Source organism: Oryctolagus cuniculus, chromosome 9 (assembly GCF_051225735.1).
Source record: "Oryctolagus cuniculus isolate XC-2025 breed Fujian yellow rabbit chromosome 9, ASM5122573v1, whole genome shotgun sequence".
NCBI classification, from domain to species: domain Eukaryota; kingdom Metazoa; phylum Chordata; class Mammalia; order Lagomorpha; family Leporidae; genus Oryctolagus; species Oryctolagus cuniculus.
Genome location: NC_142875.1, coordinates 112481551 through 112502205, shown reverse-complemented (window position 1 = coordinate 112502205; position 20655 = coordinate 112481551). Strand labels below are relative to the sequence as shown.

The window sequence follows — 20655 nt, the reverse complement described above, 5'->3', positions numbered from 1 at the left end:
TGCCACAGAAGGAACAATGACCAACAGGCAGGAAAGGGACTACAGGTGTAACAGGAAACTCTTCTTGTTCAGGACTATCATAACCACAGTTTGCAAAAAGTACAGCTGTTGATCAATGCAATGTATCATTAATTAGATGTACAGTGCTGAGGTCTTTTATTTCTTGTAGCTTTGTCTTTTTATTTCATCAAGTGTATTGTCCTACAAATCACGGCAGTGGTACCAGGAATAAAAAATAAAGGAATTTTAAACTTAAGACAAAAAAGAAACCTTAATCCTTCCTGTGTGTTTATTTTCATTATTTATTGGATTTATGTAATTAAAAATTGATGAGTACAGTCTATGCTAGAACAATCACCAGGAACAAGCAAGGAAAGGGGGACTAGTTTTCCCTCTCAATACAAGATTCATACAACCTGAGGAAGCTATAGGAACATGAAAAAAAGTAAATAAAGAAAATGATAAAGAGAAATAAAAGCGTAGGGGTTAGCACTGTGGCACAGTGGGTAAAGCCGCCGCTTGCAGTGCTGGCATCCCATATGAGTGCCAGTTTGAGACCCGGCTGCTCCACTTCCAATCCTGCTCTCTGCTACGGCCTGGGAAAGCAGCGGAAACAGCCCAAGTCCTTTGGCCCCTGCACCCACACAGGGGACCTGGAGGAGGCTCCTGGCTCTTGGCTCCTGGCTTCTGATCAGCCCTACTCTACTCGTTGCGGCTGTTGGCAAGTGAATCAGAGGATAGAAGATCTCTCTCTCTCTCTCCCTCTCTCTCTCTCTCTGACTCTGCCTCTCTAATTCCACCTGTCAAATAAATGAATAAATCTTTAAAAAAATGTAAGAATAAACGTAGTAGATGAATGGAAGGTAAGTACAGAGATATGGAAGAAAAGGAGAAAATAAACAAGTAAGGAAAAGAGTACATTTATAACTAGGCACATATGGATTAATAACTGTAAGAATCATTAGCAAGCAGCTACCATCAAAAAAGTGCAGACATATTATATGTCAATTTAAAAATTTTTAAGAAAGGGAAGACAATTTACACAATGAGAGAAATTATTTGCAAATCATGTATAGATTATATAAGGCTATTTCAAAAAGTTTATGGAAAATTGAATTAAAAGAGTGTTTACTTTAGTGTGAAAAATTTTGGGAAGCCGACACGTCTGGGGGTTTTGAAAAAGTTAATGCATATTGTGCATTTTATTAAAATAGTATCTGGGGTCAGTGTTGGGTACGGATGAAGCTGTTGCCTGTGAAGCCAGCATGTATGAGCACTAGTTGAGTCTCAGCTGCCCCACTTAGGATTCAGCTCCCTGCTAATCCATCTTGGAAAACAGCAGAAGATGGCCCAAGTGTTTGTGCCTCTGCCACCCATGTGGGAAGCTCAGATGTAGTTCATGGATCCTGGCTCACTGATCATCATGGCCATTTGGGGAGTGAACAAGCAGGTGGAAAATCAATCTCTGTTCTTCTTTCACTTTATACCTCTGCCTTTTAAATAAATAAAATAAATCACTGTTTTCTTAAAACTATATATATAATTCAAAATTTTTGCACCAAAATAACCTTTAATTCCATCTTCCATGAACTTTCTGAAGTACCTTCATATAAAAACTACTACAAGTAAGTAATAAAGCACAAATGAGTCAATTTAAAAATGGACAAAAGACTTGAGTAGACATTTCTACAACCAGCAATATTCATATTCAGCAAATAGTTCATAAGCAATAAACCAATAAACATGAAAAGATATTCAACATCTTCCATCATCCGGGAATGGAAATCAAAAATCACAATGGAGTAATACTTCATATAGGACAACTATTTATCAGAGAATAATGAGTGCTGGCAAGAATGTAAAGAAATCAGAACCTTCATACAATGCTAGTAGGACTGGAAAATGGTACAGTTGCTTTGGAAAGCTGTTAGGCAGTCTCAACATTTAAATAAAGTTGCCATATGATGCAGAAATCCACTCGCAGGTATATACTAAAGATAAATAAAAACAAATTGTTCATGTAAAAACCTGTACATTGTTATACTATTTGCCCATAGCAGCAGTAATCCTAACAGCCCCAAAATGGAAACAACCCAAATGCCCAGCAATCAATGAATGGATAAATAAAATGGGATATATTCATACAGTATAATATTACTCCACCACACAAAGGAACGAAATATCATGCTATAATATGGATGAGCCTTGGAAACATGCTTAGGCAAGAAGCCAGTCACAAGGGGCCACATACTGAGTGATTCCATTTATTTGTCCAGAATAGGCAAATCTATACAGATCACAAGCAGACTAGTGATTTTCTACAGGTGGAGGGTTTAGGAGGAATTGCGGGGTGGCTGATAAAAGGTATAGGATCTCTTTACTAGGCAATGAAAATGCTCTAACGTTGTAGTGTCAGACACACAATTCTTTGAATCTGCTAAACACTACTGAATGGTATATTTCATTCAGTAAAACTTCTACAAAGAAAGAAAAACTGGTAAATATATATAGTAGTATTTTCTCTTTTTTTTCTGCTGAGTGTTTTACCATTTCTACTTATTTATCAAAGAATGAACTTTTATCTCACTTGGTATTTCTCAATTTTACATATGCTTTTTAGTTTCACTGATTTCTTTCTCTGATATTTCTTTTTTTTTTTGTTTTACCTGTTTTGAAAGTCCAATTTACTGCTTTGTAAATTTTTTTATTAATAAAAAGGGACCAAATCATCTATTTCATATATACAATTTTAAGAATACTTCCTATCTTACCCCTCCTTATTCGCATCTTCCTTTACCGATGTCTTGCGGCTCAAGCTTAATCATTAGTTTTCAATCTTTCCTCTTTTGTAAGGTATGCATACATACTACACGTAATGCCATACATTTCTAAAAACCTTATCTTCACATGGTTACCCTTATAAAGGTCCTATCCACCAACTAAGTCTACTTCTGCAGTGCTGGGATATTTCTAAAAGTTGCTTTAGTTGCATTTCACATTTTGATGTGTTATATTTTCATTATTATTGTTGAAATATTTTCTAGTTTTCATTGTGATTGTTTTATCTACAAATTATAGAAATGTTTCTTAAAAAGATAATAGCATGAACAAGTGAAGGCCATTTTTAAAAATTCAGTTGATTTCACATCTAAAAATCAAGCAATATAAATTATTAGCAAGTCATAAGGCATTATTCTGGCTTTACTTTATGTCCACCAGGGGGCCCAATTGGTGAGAACATCCTTAACTGAGTAAATGTCTGGCACCAGGCTGTTAGGGCTGAATTATAAATACCCCTCGCCCCAGACAAAGACCTAAGTCCCAGCACTGCAGAAACAGACTTACTTGGATAAGGCTTTATAAAGGCAAGTTAAGATAAGGCTATTAGGATGGGCCCTGATCCATTATGACTGGTATCTTTTTGAAAAGGAAAAAATTTGGTGTGGGCTGTTGAAACATCAATATGGAATGCCTTGGTCTCAGTACCAGCATCTAGCTCTTGATTCCAGCTTCCAACTAATGAGACACTGAGAGGAAGCAATGATGCCTCAAGTAATTGAGTTGTTATCACACAAGTGAGAGATCTGGATTGGGTCCCCAGCCTGACTTCAGCCTAACCTAGACCCTGCAATTATGGGCATTTAGGGTGTGAACTGGTGGCCTGAAGTTCTGTCTTTTTGCCTATCAAATAAACAGAAAAAACGGAGAAGATTTACACAGACAGATATGCACACAGGGAGACTGCCATGGGGAAATGGGAGTTATATTGCCACAAATCAAGGAACTACAAGAAAATAGGAGAGCAGCCTAGAACATAACTTTCCTGAGCACCTTCAGAGGGGCATGGCCCTAACAACACCTGGATTTCAGACTTTTAGTCTACAGAATGTGAGACAATAACTTTCTGTTGCTTAAGGAAAAAAAAACTCAAGAAATTTAATTCACAACAGGGAATAGTATGGTAAAGTAAACAAATGCTCATCTCAACAGATATAGTCACTTGACAAAATTCAACAGTAACTCAAAATTAAAACTCAAAATAAGAATAGAAACTATTCAAGTCTGATAAAATTATTGTAGAGAAAACTACAAATGTCATCCATAATGGTGACATGATCAGAGCTAATATGAGGATATTTTTTATCACCATTTTTATGTTAACATCTGGCCAGTGCAATAAAGGCAAGCAAAAAAGGGCAAGGATTTGGTTCCAGGGAAAGACAACTTTGCCTATCAATAATGGAATAAAACAAGTCTTTAAGGACTAAGATGTGCAGGAAGCAAGAATACTGCTTTCACACTGGATATGCACTGATCATCAACATTAACCAGTAGTAATGATGGTATGAAACACTTGCTGTGGCCTGAGAAAGGCAGGAGAAAAAGGAGCCTCTGATGTCCAGGAACTTCACTGACACTCCAAGCTAGTCCTCAATGTCATTAAAAATTGATCTGAAGTGTACAGCTAAGCCATGCTGTCACCCTGTTGACAGAAAACCACCTTAGAGAACATTCAAGTCAGACAAAATCTCTGTGCAATCTACAAAATACCAAATGTCCCTCTCTCTAAATGAGTAATGATTATGCCTTCATCATCATAGAGTTTAATCCTTGTAGTCGGTTTTCCCTATTTAAATAAGATTTACTGAGATATCCAAGTATAAAACTGCCCCTGCATGCTGATATCGCCCAATCTTGAGTAAAGCTCGACTTCTTTAACATCTTTCCCAAACAACCCAACCTAGACTATACTATAACCAACCAAATCCTATACTAGGAGTTTTCCTAACATCCTCTTAAGGATGATGTGCCTTTGTTTCCCTATGGTATGCATTCCTCCCACCCTGTAACAAAAAATAAACCTAACTATGTTCAGTAACAAATGGGCTTCGCCTGGAGGGCGTAAAACAATAAGCCTAGCCTATTTGCTGGAGGTCAATACAGTTTCTACCATGTAGTCATAGAACTTCTAGACTATAGCACCTTCAGCATTCATTCTCTTGCTTTAAGCCAATTACTTACCACATGTTCCCTGGTTTTTACAAGTCTTTTTATTTAAGTTAAAGAATTGAATGAAACTACTTAGAAAAATTATTTTAATAAACAGAAATCTTAGTGCAAAGTTATCACACACATTTTGAGTTATTAATTATCATCTAAAATTTCAACTTCATGTTTCCTCCCCATCCATTTCAAAGTCAAGCAATCAGCAAAGTTTTATGGAAAGTAGATACAATGCAAATTCTGTAGTCACTTTGCTGAGTCCAAACATACAAAACAAATTTATAACATAAGCAGTATAGTTAACCTTTAAATATTTTCAAATACTTAACTGTAATTCTTGTAGACTTTGACCTTATAATACACACATTTCTCAGATGTTATAAGCACGGCTGGCAGTTGCACTGAAATTAAGTACTGCTTTTAAGAAACAATTTCATAACTTTAGTGACCCAATTAAAAACATGAATTCTGTAGACATATGGATTTAAATTCCAGCTCTTCCAGGTATTTATTGTGTGACACTGAGCAGGTTATTTAACATTTCAATTTCTTCTTTCAGCTTAGAACTTTCTTTAAAAAGGGAAGGAATCTCAGTACTTGCCACAGAGATTGTGATAAGGATTAAGTGAGAATCTATACATTATGTGCTTAGAATATAGTAGGCCCTGAACAAATGTTATCATCACAGTCATCTATGGATATTCAGGATAACATTTTTAGACATGAATTAAATCTGAGACAAATTTCTCTTAACTACTTCTGGTATTTCATAAATGAATTAGAAAACCCAACATGCACACTTCATGTTTAATACTAAACAGCTACTATCAAATAACATTTCATAAAAATATAATCCAAGGCAAACTGACTTTTTCAACAAAATTGCCATTAAATCCAATAATGATAAAGTATTACAAAAAGAATCATAAAAATGACTACCATCCATACCCACAAGGGAGCACACTACAGCCATTTACCAGATCTTTATAGCTTCTAGGTATAATGAAAAACAGACAAAGCAATAAGGAAGTAGCATGACCAACCAGTTCAAACTAGTTCAGCCATATCTGTGCAAACCAATCAGTAGTCTGCTTTCAGAAATCTATTTTGCATAAGCAAAACATATTTAAGAAAGATACACATTAGAGAAGGGTGTGCTACCTGCAAATAAGTCTCCATGGCTGTATTACCAGAAGGCATTTCTAAAGATGATTTTGTAAATACTGATGTCTGGAATTAAAATGACATCCATAAAAACCATTCTACAAAGTAAATGCTACATTTTTTAGGTGGCAGCACTAGAATCATGAAGCTTTCACACGACTTACTCATTTTCACAGGAAAAAACATTTATATTTTGTAGCAGAAAATGTCCATCGTATCTACTAGTAACTGTAAACATGAACTAGTTTCTCCTTAAAGTATTTTTCTTTTCATAAGGAAGAATGTGAAAAAAAAGTTGTTAAATCCTTACACTAAATATTCAGATTCAAGACTCTGGGGAAATACTACCAGTAATAAAATCTTTTTTCCACAGAAATTTATATTTAAATAACCAGAGAAGGGTGTGTTACCTGCAAATAGGTCTCTATGGCTTGTAAAATTTTTCAAGTTTTTGGTAAATTATTTTTAGGGAAAGCCCAATGAGCCGCTTCTTCTTTAAGTGAAAACATTATTTTCTTCTATGCTTCATCCCCCTCCACCCACTCCTTTTACTCTTCTTTCTAGCAAAGACACCATAGCTATGAAACAACAAAGGGAAGCTGTTATGTCTTAGCCTACAATCTGCCTGCTCAAAAAGCTCAAGAATTTAAGTGGCTGTTCAAAAGCTGCTCACAAACCCAGCCAATCAGCAGCTAGCATTCTGATTCCTGCCCAGCAACAGGATAGAGACAATAAGGTCAGAGAAACATAGTTAAACAAAACCTGGATCTGCAATACTTCAGTGTGGTTCTTTGTCTGAAAAAGTAATCTAGAACATACTTTGCATAAAATCCTAAATCCATGATAGGAATAATATACCACACACACACATACATACATAATTAAGATTTATGTCATTATGCTACTTTTAAGTTATCTTGCTGCAATAAATGGCCATTGATGATTCCAGAAATATCAATTTCCTACCTGGGGAATGAGTCAGACATGGACAATACATAAGAACATACTTTTCTACACCATGAGTTAGAATTGTAAAATTCAACTGTGAATTTCTTAAAAAAAAAGAAAAAATCCACAAATATTATATTTAGAAAACATATAGAAGCAAAAATCTGATAAAACCTTAAATTTAAATAATGAACAAATTGTTTCCATACCCATCCAGCACTATTTTACAGATTTCTGATTCCAAAAATTAATAGTACTCTGCATGTAAAATATTATTATGAACAGCATTATAAAATGTTATGCAGTCTACTGCACAGAACTGACTTAGTTTAACTGATCTAATGAAATTAAAATGCATGATTCTTTGCAATCTATATTATTAAGTGGTTACAAATACAATGACTACATCTTTTTCTCCTTAACTTCCTTTCACAGCAGGTTACAAAAATGTTATATGAGCTTTCTCCTTTTGAAGCAATAAATAAATGTGTGGGTTACAAAATAAATATGTAAACTGAGGGAATTTTTTTATATCATTCTATAGTTCTTTAAATATAAGATAAAAATAGAAAACCTGTAATCAAAATCTAGTTTTTCCTCAATTTCACCGCCTATTATATTTTCTTAGTAAGCAACTTTGTAAAATAGATCTCATTTTTCCCCCTTTACACAGATGCATCTTCTAATTTTCCAAACATACCCAAGAGGGAGCTTGCTGCAGCCATACTCTTAGTTTATATAATCTCCCCACAGGAAAAATAAATCAACAGCTGCTTCAATGTTTCAGTCCTGTGAGAGAACTGAAATTCACCGTTTGATTGGCCCAAAGCCTCAGTCGTCTAAAACCAATCAGACAGCAGAAATGCAAACCTTGCCCAGCAACAAGGGAAGCAAATGAGGGCAAGTGCTCTACTAAGAACCTAATGGGTGTGAAAATAAAGGTGAACAATGAAACTGAAACATATTAGTTACACAATCTCAGATGCTTTGTTTGATTAACAGGACATTGGTAGGGCTTACTTCTTTTCTTTTTCTTTTTCTTTTTCTTTTTTTTTTTTTAATAAGCTAGGGTCTGTAATGCTTTCCAAAAACAAGTCAGAAGTACCAAGATTGTTGGGTCAAAATGCTTACAGACACAATCACTACATTAATTTAAGATAATGAATATCTGGTGAAGTATAATTAAAAATAGAACTTAAGCAAAACCTTAGAAAATGTTAAGCAGAATAATTTAAGTGGATGTGGCACTTCTAGGCATTGCAATTAGATTCATGCTGTTCACTGACATTATTATATTTTTCTGAATAGTGGTGTGCTGCTAGTAATTTTTATTCAAATCTTTTCTCATTAAATAGCTTAACTAAATATTACTCAATAGGCCTAATAATGACCCATTCCTAAATAATCACTTTATGCTGATGATGCCTAACTTCTACAAATGCTACAACCAGATTGTTTAAGAATTCAATTCTCAGTTGAAAACACTGATTTTATTTTGTGGTGCAAAATTTTGCTTGAGGCAGATGAATTAAAAAGTATGTGAAATATATCTCAACAAAAGCTGATATTAAAAAAGAAAGGAACAGCAGAATTTCCACTATTTTATTAGTCATTTCTTTTAAACCTAACCCTCTTTACTGGGTCACACTATCAACATGGACAAAACAACATCAACAAGAGAATGGAGTGCTGTTTAGGGAGTTCACATTTCTAGACCAACAAACATATCTATAATTACACTTGTGAAAAAAGGCAATAAATGTAAAATAATACCAGCATTGTTCTCTTACAGCTTCATCTTCAATAAGCCAATTACTAACTGGGACATAATTTTATATTATGCTTATCTTTCAGGATGGTAGTAATGAGTGTGAAATACCCACAGAAGATAAAAGTACAAAATAAGCAAAGGAAGCAGTACTGAGGATGATACAGGTAAACACTCCAGCTAAAAATTTTAATCAAATCTTCACATGAAAAATGCAATTCAGTATCTTTATCAAGAAGAACTAAAATGTCTTAAGTGAGATAGATTCTCTTCTAAGCTGGTATTTTAATCAAAAAGCTTTATATGTAATTAATGTTGATAAAATTGTTTTATAAATGAGGCACACATCTTGAACTTCTTGAAGTTACATTGACTTGGTCATATTTTATCAATATTGCTTATTCAAATGATGTATTTTGCCATCATTTACTACATTTGCCAGTACTTTAAAGGTATCCTTTTAAAAATAATTGTTATAAATGAATTTTAACAGCTACATTTAAATATTGTTTAATGAAACACTTTGGCACTTCTCATCAAATATCTAGTATAAAATTAACACATTTTTCACGTCCAAAGCTTAGATGTCAGGAAACACCTTAAGTGTACTGATTACGTGTTTTTAAAGTTGTTTCACAAAAAAAATAATAAAATTACTATTTTGGTGTAATATTAATGAAGTATATAATGTTGCACATATGGGCTACACTAAATATTGGCTATAAGATTACTGGGCAACATATATATATTTATATATATATATATCTGACATTTGAAATAATTCTTAAATGAAGACCTTATTTTAGAAAACAAAGGTAATAATCTAGAACATTTTTAACAGGCTTGTAAATTAATGTTGGCATGATTGCCTATGAGAAGTAATAAAAAATACTTACTTATACATTGCTTTACAGAGGCAAAACTCAGCACCATTAAAATTAATCTAATCTGACACAAGAAGCATTTTTTGGCCTTATAAAACTTGCTTAGTTTGATTTAGTATTTAAAAACAAAATATCCCTTTTTAAAGGGGTCTACATTTGCTTATTAATCTGTAATGATGAAAACTCTCTTTAAAATAATAAGCATATCCCAAAGGGAGCCCTCTGCAACCATCTTAACAATTCTTTTATAGAAACAGAAACTAAAATATAATTTGCATAGTCACTGTGGTTGGCTATTTGAAACAGGGTCATATAACCAATCAGGAAGCTAGAAACTGGGAACCCAAAAGAGAAGAAATTCTAAATCTGCCTGGCAACAGCCTAAAAATAGAAAGAATATGCTAGTATGAATCCTGAAATAGATGTGAGAGCAAAACTATCAGCTAAAGAAGTTTATTTTCTTGGGGGGTGAGGGAAAGAGCACTTGCATTTTGTCACCTAAAATATTAACTTGACACCTTTTCTTATTAAGTGCCAATTAAAGAAATCTAAATGCTTAGCTAAAAAAAAGAGGCCTCTTCCAAGTAACATGTCATTGTCTGTTACTTTATTTACATGTGTGTATGTGTACACCCAAATACGTATTTAAGTCATTTTCATTTTTCAAGAGGCATTTGAATCACAGCTCTAACACATCCAAGTTTCTCTGAATTCTCAAATTCTGAATAGTGCTATATTTTTTTCCTAGCACTTTTTTCCTGCAATTATTTGTGAACCTGATTTATTGGTTTAAAAAAAACTCTTTAGCATATTAAAAATACAAAGTTTAAATGATTTATCAAGGCAAACCTCTAAATAAGGTAGGGATTACACATTTTTTATTCTCTAACACAAATTTCTCTCAACGTCCCAGTGAGTGTGTCTTACACACATTCAGTAATCATTTTCTCAATCAGAATAAAACAATTCCAACAATGGAGGAAAAAATTCTTACTGTTCATGTCAAGTAAAAGTTGAACATACGAGCATATAATCTGTCCAACTCTGCTACTTCTGATTTTTCAATTTTGCTTCAAGTGGGGTACTGTTAACGCTGACAATGCTTGAAATTTCCTATTCTGTTACCCAGAAGATAGAATGTATTTCATTATTGTACTTTCCAACCCAATATACACATTTCTCTGTACACTACAAATTTACTCTGCAGTAACAGTGCATTGTGGGCTAGTACATAACAACCAAATTAAACATACACACAGACACACACACACACACATTTTAATTTCAAGAATTTAAATTATAGCTGCTGAAAAGAAAGGCTAGCTAAATTGTCCAGGAACGTTAGAATAAATTAAATTTATCAAAGTACATGCTCTCTATGTTTCATTTCAAATCTTTCATCAATGTATTTTGATGAAATAGTAAATTAACTTTACAAATGTTTTCTTTGGTCACTATCTTGTTATCTAAAATGCAAAATGAATTCATATATTTGACACTGTTAAAGTCTAAACACTTAAAATGAAAATTATCTATAAAGGACTGAATCATGAATAAAGCTTGGAAATAATGACTTTAGAGCATAATTTAGGAACATTCAACAGTTTTAAGTAACAAAAACTCCACTGAAGGAAGGGTAAAAATTAAATGAGCAACCAACTGACTAACATTCTTTTAAATGTAAAATTTAACAATGGCTAGATTGTAAAATTAATCAAGCTTTCAAAAACAAAATACTGTTATTTTAATCATTGGTATACATGAAAAGTAGCTTACCTTGTTTTTTAAATTTTTTTAAAGATTTACTTATTTTATTTGAAAGACAGAGAGGGAGAGACAGAGAAACAGGGATCTTCCATTCTGATTCACTCTCAAAATGGCCCCAATGGGGGAGCCAGGAGCTTCATCAGGGTCTCCCACGTGGGTAGCAGGGGCCCAAGCAGATGTTCCATCTTCCTCTGTTTTTCCCAGGCCATCAGCAGGAAGCTGGATGGAAAGTAGAGCTGTTGGGACACGAACAGGCACCCATATGGAATGTAGGTGGCAGCTTAACCCGCAACGCCAGAGGCTGGCCCCTAATTTCTTTTTCTTAATGTTAAATTCATATGCAACTGATATACAGAATTGTATTTATATTGTTAGACTATCCTCAATGTTATATGTATATATATGTTGTTTACTTAACTATTATGTTCATCACAAAGGAAAGAAATATGAACTAACTAACCTATGAGTTAGAATTAGTGGGAGAGTATAATATTTTTTGTTAAATTTTATATTTATAATATTTTCTGTTAAATAAATTCTGTTAAATAAGACAGTACATGAGGAAAATGCTTTGATAATCCTGTATCTCAAATATCACTTTAAATATGTCTCCATATTTGGTATTTTCTTAAATCGTATTTAAGTTACATCTTTCTCCAAAATTTTTACTTACAGTGGCTAGTTATACTTCAAGAAAACCATGCAAGCAGAACATTATTCAAAGCAGTTATACAACACGTACCAATCTGAGTTTGAGGGGATAATTGAGGCACCTTATAACAATTAGTATACCAATGAAAATGCCCTACAGAACTTAAGATAGTTCTAAGAAGTTCTCTGTGAAAATCTATTCTCTTCCCCCCACCCCTCCTACATGACCCCTGCTAAAAATCCCCAGGAGTATGAAATGACAGCTGAGAGCCAGATGTTCTGTGGCCAGAACCTTTGTGTCCATACATCTAACTTAACAACAAGTACAATTAAACTAAAGAAAATACCTTCGTCCTCTTCCATATTCTGGAGGAAACTCAAATTCCTCTTTGCACCAACTATTTTTCTCTTCTATGGGAAAGCAATATTCCTGGTTACACCTCCTTGCAGATCTAATTAAAATTACTTTTTACCACATCTTTTCAGCCAATTCAATTTATAAATCCACATATTTCTTTAGTAAAGACCTTTCATTAAAAAAAGCTATGCTTTTGATAGCAAGAGCTCAGTTGGGCATACAATAGAGAATGGACCAGCAGCTCCCCTGGGAGCAACAGTAAAAAATTAGATTCCCCCTCTACAATTTTCCCAGTAAGGAATACATAAAAATACAAAAAATTAAGCTATTTCTTTCTGGCAAACATTTCTAAGAAAAGCTTAGTTTCGTAAGTCATGCAGTTAGAAGCTATTATCAAAAAATTATTATGTATTTTAAGAAAACAAGTTCCTTCATCCAAAACCAAGAATTACCACTCATACCACTCAGTTTCATCTTTTAGAATTAAAAAAAAAACTATAAAGATTCATATACTGAATGATACCTACAAATACAAAGGGCTCATGTTCTGTTCTCACCTAAACCTGTTCATGTAAGTTATGTTTGTTACTGAATCTAGTTGTACATTTTTACTGTAAAATTATAAACTTCAATTAAATTTTGTGAACTGATGAAATATGAGTGCAAAAAAAAAATGAGAGAGAGGCTAAATATGCCTCAGTAAGAGATAATGATTCAAGAAAAAAACCTAGACAAAGGAATGGGATATCATAGACAAATCATTCAACATCTCTTGGTCTAAAGCTTTATATCTGAAAGATAGAGAAATTAAATCAGAAGGCCTTACAGCTCCTTCAAGTTTTGATTTTCTAATAACATTTTAATAAATTCCATTTCAAAATACATTTCTTTTTAAGCAGTGATAAAAATATTTGGTTTATTAATATATGCAACATTCATTAAATGTCTACACGGTCATTATTACAGGACAATTTTTAACACACTGTAAAGAAATTATGTGATTGAAAGTATAATAATATAGTCTAACAGCAAAATATTACTGCATGTAGATTTTTATGTAAACATAGCAAAAATATATCATATGGATATTTTGCTACATTTGTGTCCATGAAAACTATAAGTTCTCCAGTTTCCATGAACTGCCACATCTCCAGTATAGAATGTTTAATCCTAATTATCAAAAAAATGCTTTCAAATGTGTAATTATAAATAAGATCTCCACAGAGTCCTTAATGTCTTCCTGAGAGAGTCAATATTCCAAATTTTAATGAATCAGATTTCTGAAAACAAAATCTGAATTTTAAAAATCATTCAATTTCAAATGGAGAGGGAGAGTATGCCTTTCTTTCAGTATGCCTTCTTTCCAGGGAGTATACCTTTCTTTCCAATCTCAATTTCAAATGCATTTCTGCTCATAACCCTATTTATAATTCAGTTATAGCCACAAGACTTCACATGTAGTTGCTAAGCAACAGCAGCATGCTGAGGTTCAGGGCTATTAGAAATCTGGCTCTCTGCCACATGAAAATATTTAACCGAGCCTAGAGCCTCCAGAATTTAAGAGTAGAGGAGGAGGAAGAGGGAGAAAGAAACAAAGAAAGATCGATCTGAAGGAAATTAATGCAGTGATAAATGCAATAAGCCACCAAGTATAATTAAGCTTGTTTCATGGGTTCAAAATTTAGTTCTAGGACCTTATTTTGGTATTTCCGAATATTTATTTTATTTCTCTTCTAAATTTTTTTAAAAACTTCTCTATGTTGACAAAAAACTCTAAAGCTATTCTGCTGATGAGAAAAAAAAAATGCGAGAGAAAGATCAGCTGTTAAGAGCACATCAATTAATTCAGTAAATACAAGTATACTGTGCAAAGAACAGCCCTTAGAATAGATAGGCCTATGGAAACTATGTAAGTCTTTAAGGCCAGAAAGCAAGAAATTATATATTTTCCCTTCAAATTCTTGTATCCACTGGTTAACTATAAAAAGATGAGACAGCCTTTACATCTGAGACCATACATTTTTTAATTTTTAATAAATACAATAATTTTAAAAATAAGTTTGCTAAAAATTTATTAACAACTCAAACGTTACAAAAATAAATCATTCAGCAGAAATTGAAACGGCATTGAATTTCTTTCTACATACTCACTGATCAAAACACAAATTAAGCATTGCTAAAAATAAAAAGTAAGCACATAAATAGCAATCCTTAAGCTGATAAAGATCATTTCTCAGGGCCGGCGCGGTGGCACACGGTCTGAAGCATCCCATATGGGTACCAGTTCTAGTCCCAGCTGCTCCACTTCCAATCCAGCTCTCTGTTATGGCCTGGGAAAGCAGTGGAAGATGGCCCAAGTCCTTGGGCCCCTGCACCCGCGTGGGAGACCCAGAAGAGGCTTCTGGCTCCTGGCTTCAGACTGGTGCAGCTCTGGCTGTTGCAGCATCTGGGGAGTGAACCAGCAGATGGAAGACCTCTCTCTCTCTCTCTCTCTCTCTCTCTCTCCCTCTCCCTCTCCCTCTCTCTTCCTCTCTCTGTAACTCTTTCAAATAAATAAAATAATTCTTTAAAAAAAATCATTTCTAACCAATAGAAATCTTCATTTCTAGTAGTGAAACACCATAGTGTTTGCATTTAAGGCACAGCAAGGAGTGTGACACTATATTCAATAGTGTTACTGGAATTCTGACCAAAACAGTTAAGAGTTAAATGAGGGTTATAAGAGACAATGAAGAAAACATAAAATCCAGAATGGTAGGCAAACAGTATCCAGAAACACTAAAAAAAAATTAGAGGTAAGAAAATATGTGAAATACTAGTTATGTTAGATAAGACTCAGTGTAGGAAAAATACCATATATTTCTGGATAAAACTTAGTGAAAATAATTCCAAACAGAACTTCACCTATTTTTTAATCATAACAAACTCTTTACTCTGCAAGAGAAAAATTGCTAAAAGTGGAAAAAATATGAATGTCAAAAATAACGAGGAAAGATGTCTGCCCTCTCGGACGGGACAGTTTATGACAAAGCAATAATTACTATCATAAGCACCAAAGGTGAGTACAGCAAAATAATTATCCAAAGAGAAGACATACACAGTAGAAGAATATAATAGAGAAATCTCAAATTAACAGGGAAGAGATGAATTTTGAAATGAATACACCAGAATAGACCAAAACAGCAATTCAGATAAATGTATACTTGCTAACAGACTAGATATAAATAGAAAATTTCAGAGGCACACAAAGTGGAACACATACAAGTAAACACAAATTTTGAGAAATAATTGAAAAGAAAGCATAGTGATATAGGATAAGTATTCAAATAAAAAAGAACACCTGTTAGCTAAAAGGACAAATACTTTATTAGAAAAAATGAGCAATTTATAAAAGAAATGTAAGATGTCCAAATTTGACTACCAAGCAGAGAAAGAAAAACAAAAACAAAAAAAGAGAAAATACAATTTTAAACTTCAGATTAGCAACTATGTATGGTTTTCAATTATTTACAGAAGTAAGCAATCTCTTGGGGGTGGGCACTGTGGCATAGAGTGTAAAGCTGCCACCTGCAGTACCAGCATCCCATATGGGCGTTGGTTCAAGTCCTAGCTGCTCCACTTCTGATCAGGCTCTGCTATGGCCTGGGAAAGCAGTATAAGATGGCCCAAGTCCTTGGGCCCCTGCACCCTGTGGTTCGACCCAGATGAGGCTCCTGGCTCTGGCTTCAGATGGGCACAGCTCTGGCCATTGCAGCCAATTGGGGAGTGAACCAGCAAATGGAAGACCTCTCTCTCTCTCTGCCTCTCCTCTCTGTGTAATTCTGACTTTCAAACAAATAAATAAATGTTAAAAAAAAAAAAAAAAAAAAAGAAGAAGAAGAAGAAGATCTAACCTGGCTCCTGTACTCATGGAGCCTGCAACCCTACTGAGGGGAAAAAAAAAAGAAGTAAGCAATCTCATACACTGTTAGACAAGTTAAGTATCCTAATTTAAAAGGAAAATAGGCAGGCAGGAACTATACAACACTTTAACAAAGGCATCCTGAGGCATATATCAAAATACAGTAACATGTTTAAAGGAGAATGTATCATTGCATACTGTTGCACTATTATAGCAATAAATAAATGTATCATCAATAAAATAGTAGTAATGTCAGCAGTAGATTAAGCCTCCAACCATGGTTCTGGCATCCCATATGGGTGCAGGTTCGAGTCCCCAATGCTTCACTTTGGATTCAGCTCCCTGCTAATGGCCTGGGAAAGCAGTGGAAAATGGCCCAAATGCTTGGGCTCCTGCACCCACGTGGGAGACCTGGAGGAAGCTCCTGGCTCCTGGCTTCCGATCATCTCATTTCTGGCAGTTACGGCCATTTGGGGAGTGAACCAGCAGATGGAAGATTGATCTGTCTCTCCCTCTCTCTGTCTATAATTCTACCTCTCAAATAAATAAATAAAGTCTTTAAAAAAAAAAAAAAACACCAAAAATCTACACTAAGATGTTTACAAGAATTTAGCAGAACTTTTTCACACACCAAAAGATCTCTAAGAAATATCACTAACTATACAAAAAACAGTTGTAGAATTCAGTAATCAACAGTGCAAATCTGAGGCCAGACATACCTTTTTGAATACTAGTATCATTTCCTTAGTAAGTTGCCAGCAGGATCAGTATTCTTTCCTTGCCTCAACAGCTTATCCATGAAACTGAAACTATGGCAATGTCTGTCCTCTTAGAAATGTCATAGGAATTAAATAACATAATAAATAGAAAGTATTTTTATATTAAAACAATTAGTAAATGTTTTCTGTCATTATGGCATACATTCTAAAACATTAAAAAATCTAAACATGTACTTGTATACATGCATGCAAGTGATATTTTAAAGTCTGCCAAACTAGTTAAAGCAGCCCACTTTGGGAGAAACAAAAGGAACCTAGACTTAAGACTTAGACTTGATACACCAGTTTGAATCTACACGTGAAAACATTCGCTTAATTTGATTTTGAAGAGTTTAGCTCAGCACTTTCTCTCTTCCATGCCAGTGCTGTCAGAGCAGCAGTGACATTTATGCATATGGACAGGGTGGTTACTCACAGACACTAACGAAAACAGAGAAGCTACCATCCGAAGACAAGTAGTGTATCTCATATGCAACAAGTACAATTTCCTCACTCCTTACAATCACCTAAATAGTCCGCATCTCTACAAAATACAAAAGAACATCTCAAACACAAAAGGGGGAAGAATACAACCAAGAATCCAAAAGATTAAGTGCCAAACGTTACCAAGAACCAAAAAAAAAAAAAACCTAGCTAATTAGAAGCAGAATATAAAGCATTTTAAAATCCTCAATGTATATAAGATGCCAATTCACTCACAAGAAAAAGCAGATACAAAAATGAAATTAATCCAAAATCTTAGAAATTGAAAATATGAGCTGCATGAGTAGTTAAATTATCCAGTTGAATTAAGACCGTCTGTTCATTCTCTCATAATATTATACCAAGGAAAAACATTAGACACATGGAAGAAATACCCACAAGCAGCAACTTTCATTCTGGAGGAGTTTTTAAAAAAAGAACCAAAGAAAACGGGAAGAATGATAAGAAAAACACTTTCACAGTGTTGAAAAACGTGTACAAATTGCCTAATAAAAATACCTACTGAATACCAAAACAGACTAAATTAAGACAAGCAAAATAAGTATCTTTGACATCTGGGCATATTGTAGCAAGATTTCAGAAAATCAATGAGGAAATATTAATAAGAGTTTAAAAAATCAGTTAACTACAAAGGAATAAGAAATAAAGTGACATCAGACTTGTCATCAACAATACTGAATACTGAAAGAAAATAGTACACTTAACATTCAAGGGGAAAGTTATTGTTATCCTGGAATTCTATTGCCAGCCATACTAGCAGTCAGCAAGAATGAAGAAAGATAGATATTACTTCTAAGCAAAGACTGAGAAAACAGATCCTAGTTAAAAGAATTACATGATGATATATAAGTAGTACAACAGAAGCAAAATACTCTAAAAGGAGGATCTCAGATAAGGGAACTAGCAATGCTTAATAATAATAATAATAATAATAATAATAAACTCATGACAGGTTAAAATAATCAACATCATCTTCAATATTCTGGAACTAAAATCCCAGATAATTACGAAAGCAGAGCTAGTAGATTTAAGGATTGCAGGATATGGGGCAGAAATAAAGAAAAATATCAATAAGAAAATAAAAATCTAGCATGTTTCAAGCTGGGGAAATTATAAAAACATCTTTTATAATGTACTACAAACAAGAGACACACTTTATAATAAAGTAATATAGAATAGAAAGACTGAAAACTGAGAGATGGAAGAAAAGGATAGGTATCCATATTAAACACATATATAACAAATAAAATAGAAATCAAATTGAAAATCAGTGATACTACACACTGTAGTATTTTATGTAAATATATGTATCTTATTGAGAACAATCCGTTAGAAATGTGTACCTCTGAGATACCTAAATTATATTTATTCAATTCACAACACCAATAAAATAAAAATTTCAGAAAGATACTAATAATTCTACTATTGAAGACAAACCTATACCTAAAATCTAGATAAAGAAAACAAAATTAATAAAGAATGCATCCCAATTAGTATGCTAAATAGAAAAATAAATAGAATTACATACCTAATAAACTCAAAATATAAAATTTTCACAAATACATCCAATATACATTAATACTGATTATGTGATGACAAGGAAATATAATAAACACAAAGACAAACAAACTACATAGACAACACAAGGCTATATTCTTCAGGCATAGTATAACAAGATTGGACATACCAACAAGATGAGAAGAAAATCATCTCCTAATAAATTAGAAAACAAACAAACAAAAAAAAACCAGTTTGGATAAGGGAGAAGATCAGTAGGAAAAAAAAAAAAAAAAAAAAAAAAAAAAAGCACTGACAGAATACGAGAAAAGTTATAGCCTTAAATTCATATTTTTTTTTTAAAAGTGCAAACTCAGAAACACTAGTAAAGGCAGAAAGGTATAATCCCAAAGCAAAGAATTACAATGAAACAGAAAATTATGAGAGCAAACTCAACAAATTAGTAAGCAATCACTGAAACCAAAAGCAGGTGCTCTGAAATGAGCAAAATCAGGGCAGGCATTGTCCTAGTGGTTAAAATGCTGATTAAGTCACTGCCTTCCCAAGGTTGGATACCCACGATTGGCTCATTGACTTCAATGTTCTGCTAACACACAGTGGGAGGCAATGGTGATGGCTGTTTTCTTGCCACCCACGTGGAAGACCTGGACTGAGTTCCCAGTTCCTGCTTTAGCCCGGCCCAGTCAAGCCCTAGACATTGCAGGCATCTGAGGAGTAAACCAGCAGGTGGAAACTTTCTCTCTCAAATAAGAATTTTCTTTTAAATAGGAGAAACAGAGCAAGGAAGTTCTAGAGAAAGCATAATAATTAATATTAGAAAAAAGGCAAAACTATAAATATAAGGTAAAATACATGGCCCAAATACAGAAGTGCATTCAATGTTATTAATGAAGTATGGGTGAAAAGACTGAGGGATTTCAATCAACTGCAAATCCAAACAATTCAACAGCACAAGATGGCTGCCAAAAATGTTAATACAAAGTCAAATTGCAACAAGTATCCAGTGAGGAAGGAGAACACAAAGAAGTACTTTTAATAACTGTAGGACAAACACGGGTATGACCATGCTAAAGAACGATCTGGAACATGTTATATAAGGAATAGTTCAGAAGATCAGAGGAAATTTAGCTTGGAAACACAGGAAACTTGAACAGCTTCTAAAAACTAGTGTGAATCTGTTGTGCTAGAGATAGGAATCCAAATATACATATTGAGAGAGGGACACAAAGACTGACACATAGACACATGATGGGGGTGCTACTGGAAAGAAAAATAAAAATAAAAACAACTCTGTCTCAAAATAAGCAAAATTTTTTGTTCAAACATCCAACAAAAGAAGGAATTCCTTCTGTCCTTAAAAATGCTAGTTCAGAAATGAGATAGTTACCTGTCAGAAATTTCTAACAGTAGATTCCTGTACCAAGTTCAAC

At 33.8% G+C, this 20655-nt stretch overlaps 1 protein-coding gene across 24 annotated transcripts in view; it reads right to left on the bottom strand.

The window, feature by feature from the left end:
- Positions 1 to 20655, bottom strand: part of ATF7IP (activating transcription factor 7 interacting protein) — a 135936-nt gene that overhangs the window by 87095 nt on the left and 28186 nt on the right. For 8 of the 24 annotated variants that reach the window (XM_051850275.3, XM_070049408.2, XM_089304620.1 and 5 more), the window contains exon 2: positions 11545 to 11771. The exons of 10 other annotated variants lie outside the window; for them this stretch is intronic. Coding sequence is in view for 3 of the 14 variants with exons in the window: in XM_089304622.1 (XP_089160748.1) it covers positions 19785 to 19795 (11 nt within the window). In the remaining 11 variants the exon portion in view is untranslated. Of the gene's footprint in view, positions 1 to 11544; positions 11772 to 19784; positions 19912 to 20655 lie in introns of those variants that run through there. 6 more of the 24 variants (XM_070049417.2, XM_070049405.2, XM_070049409.2 and 3 more) reach the window with 2 other exon arrangements.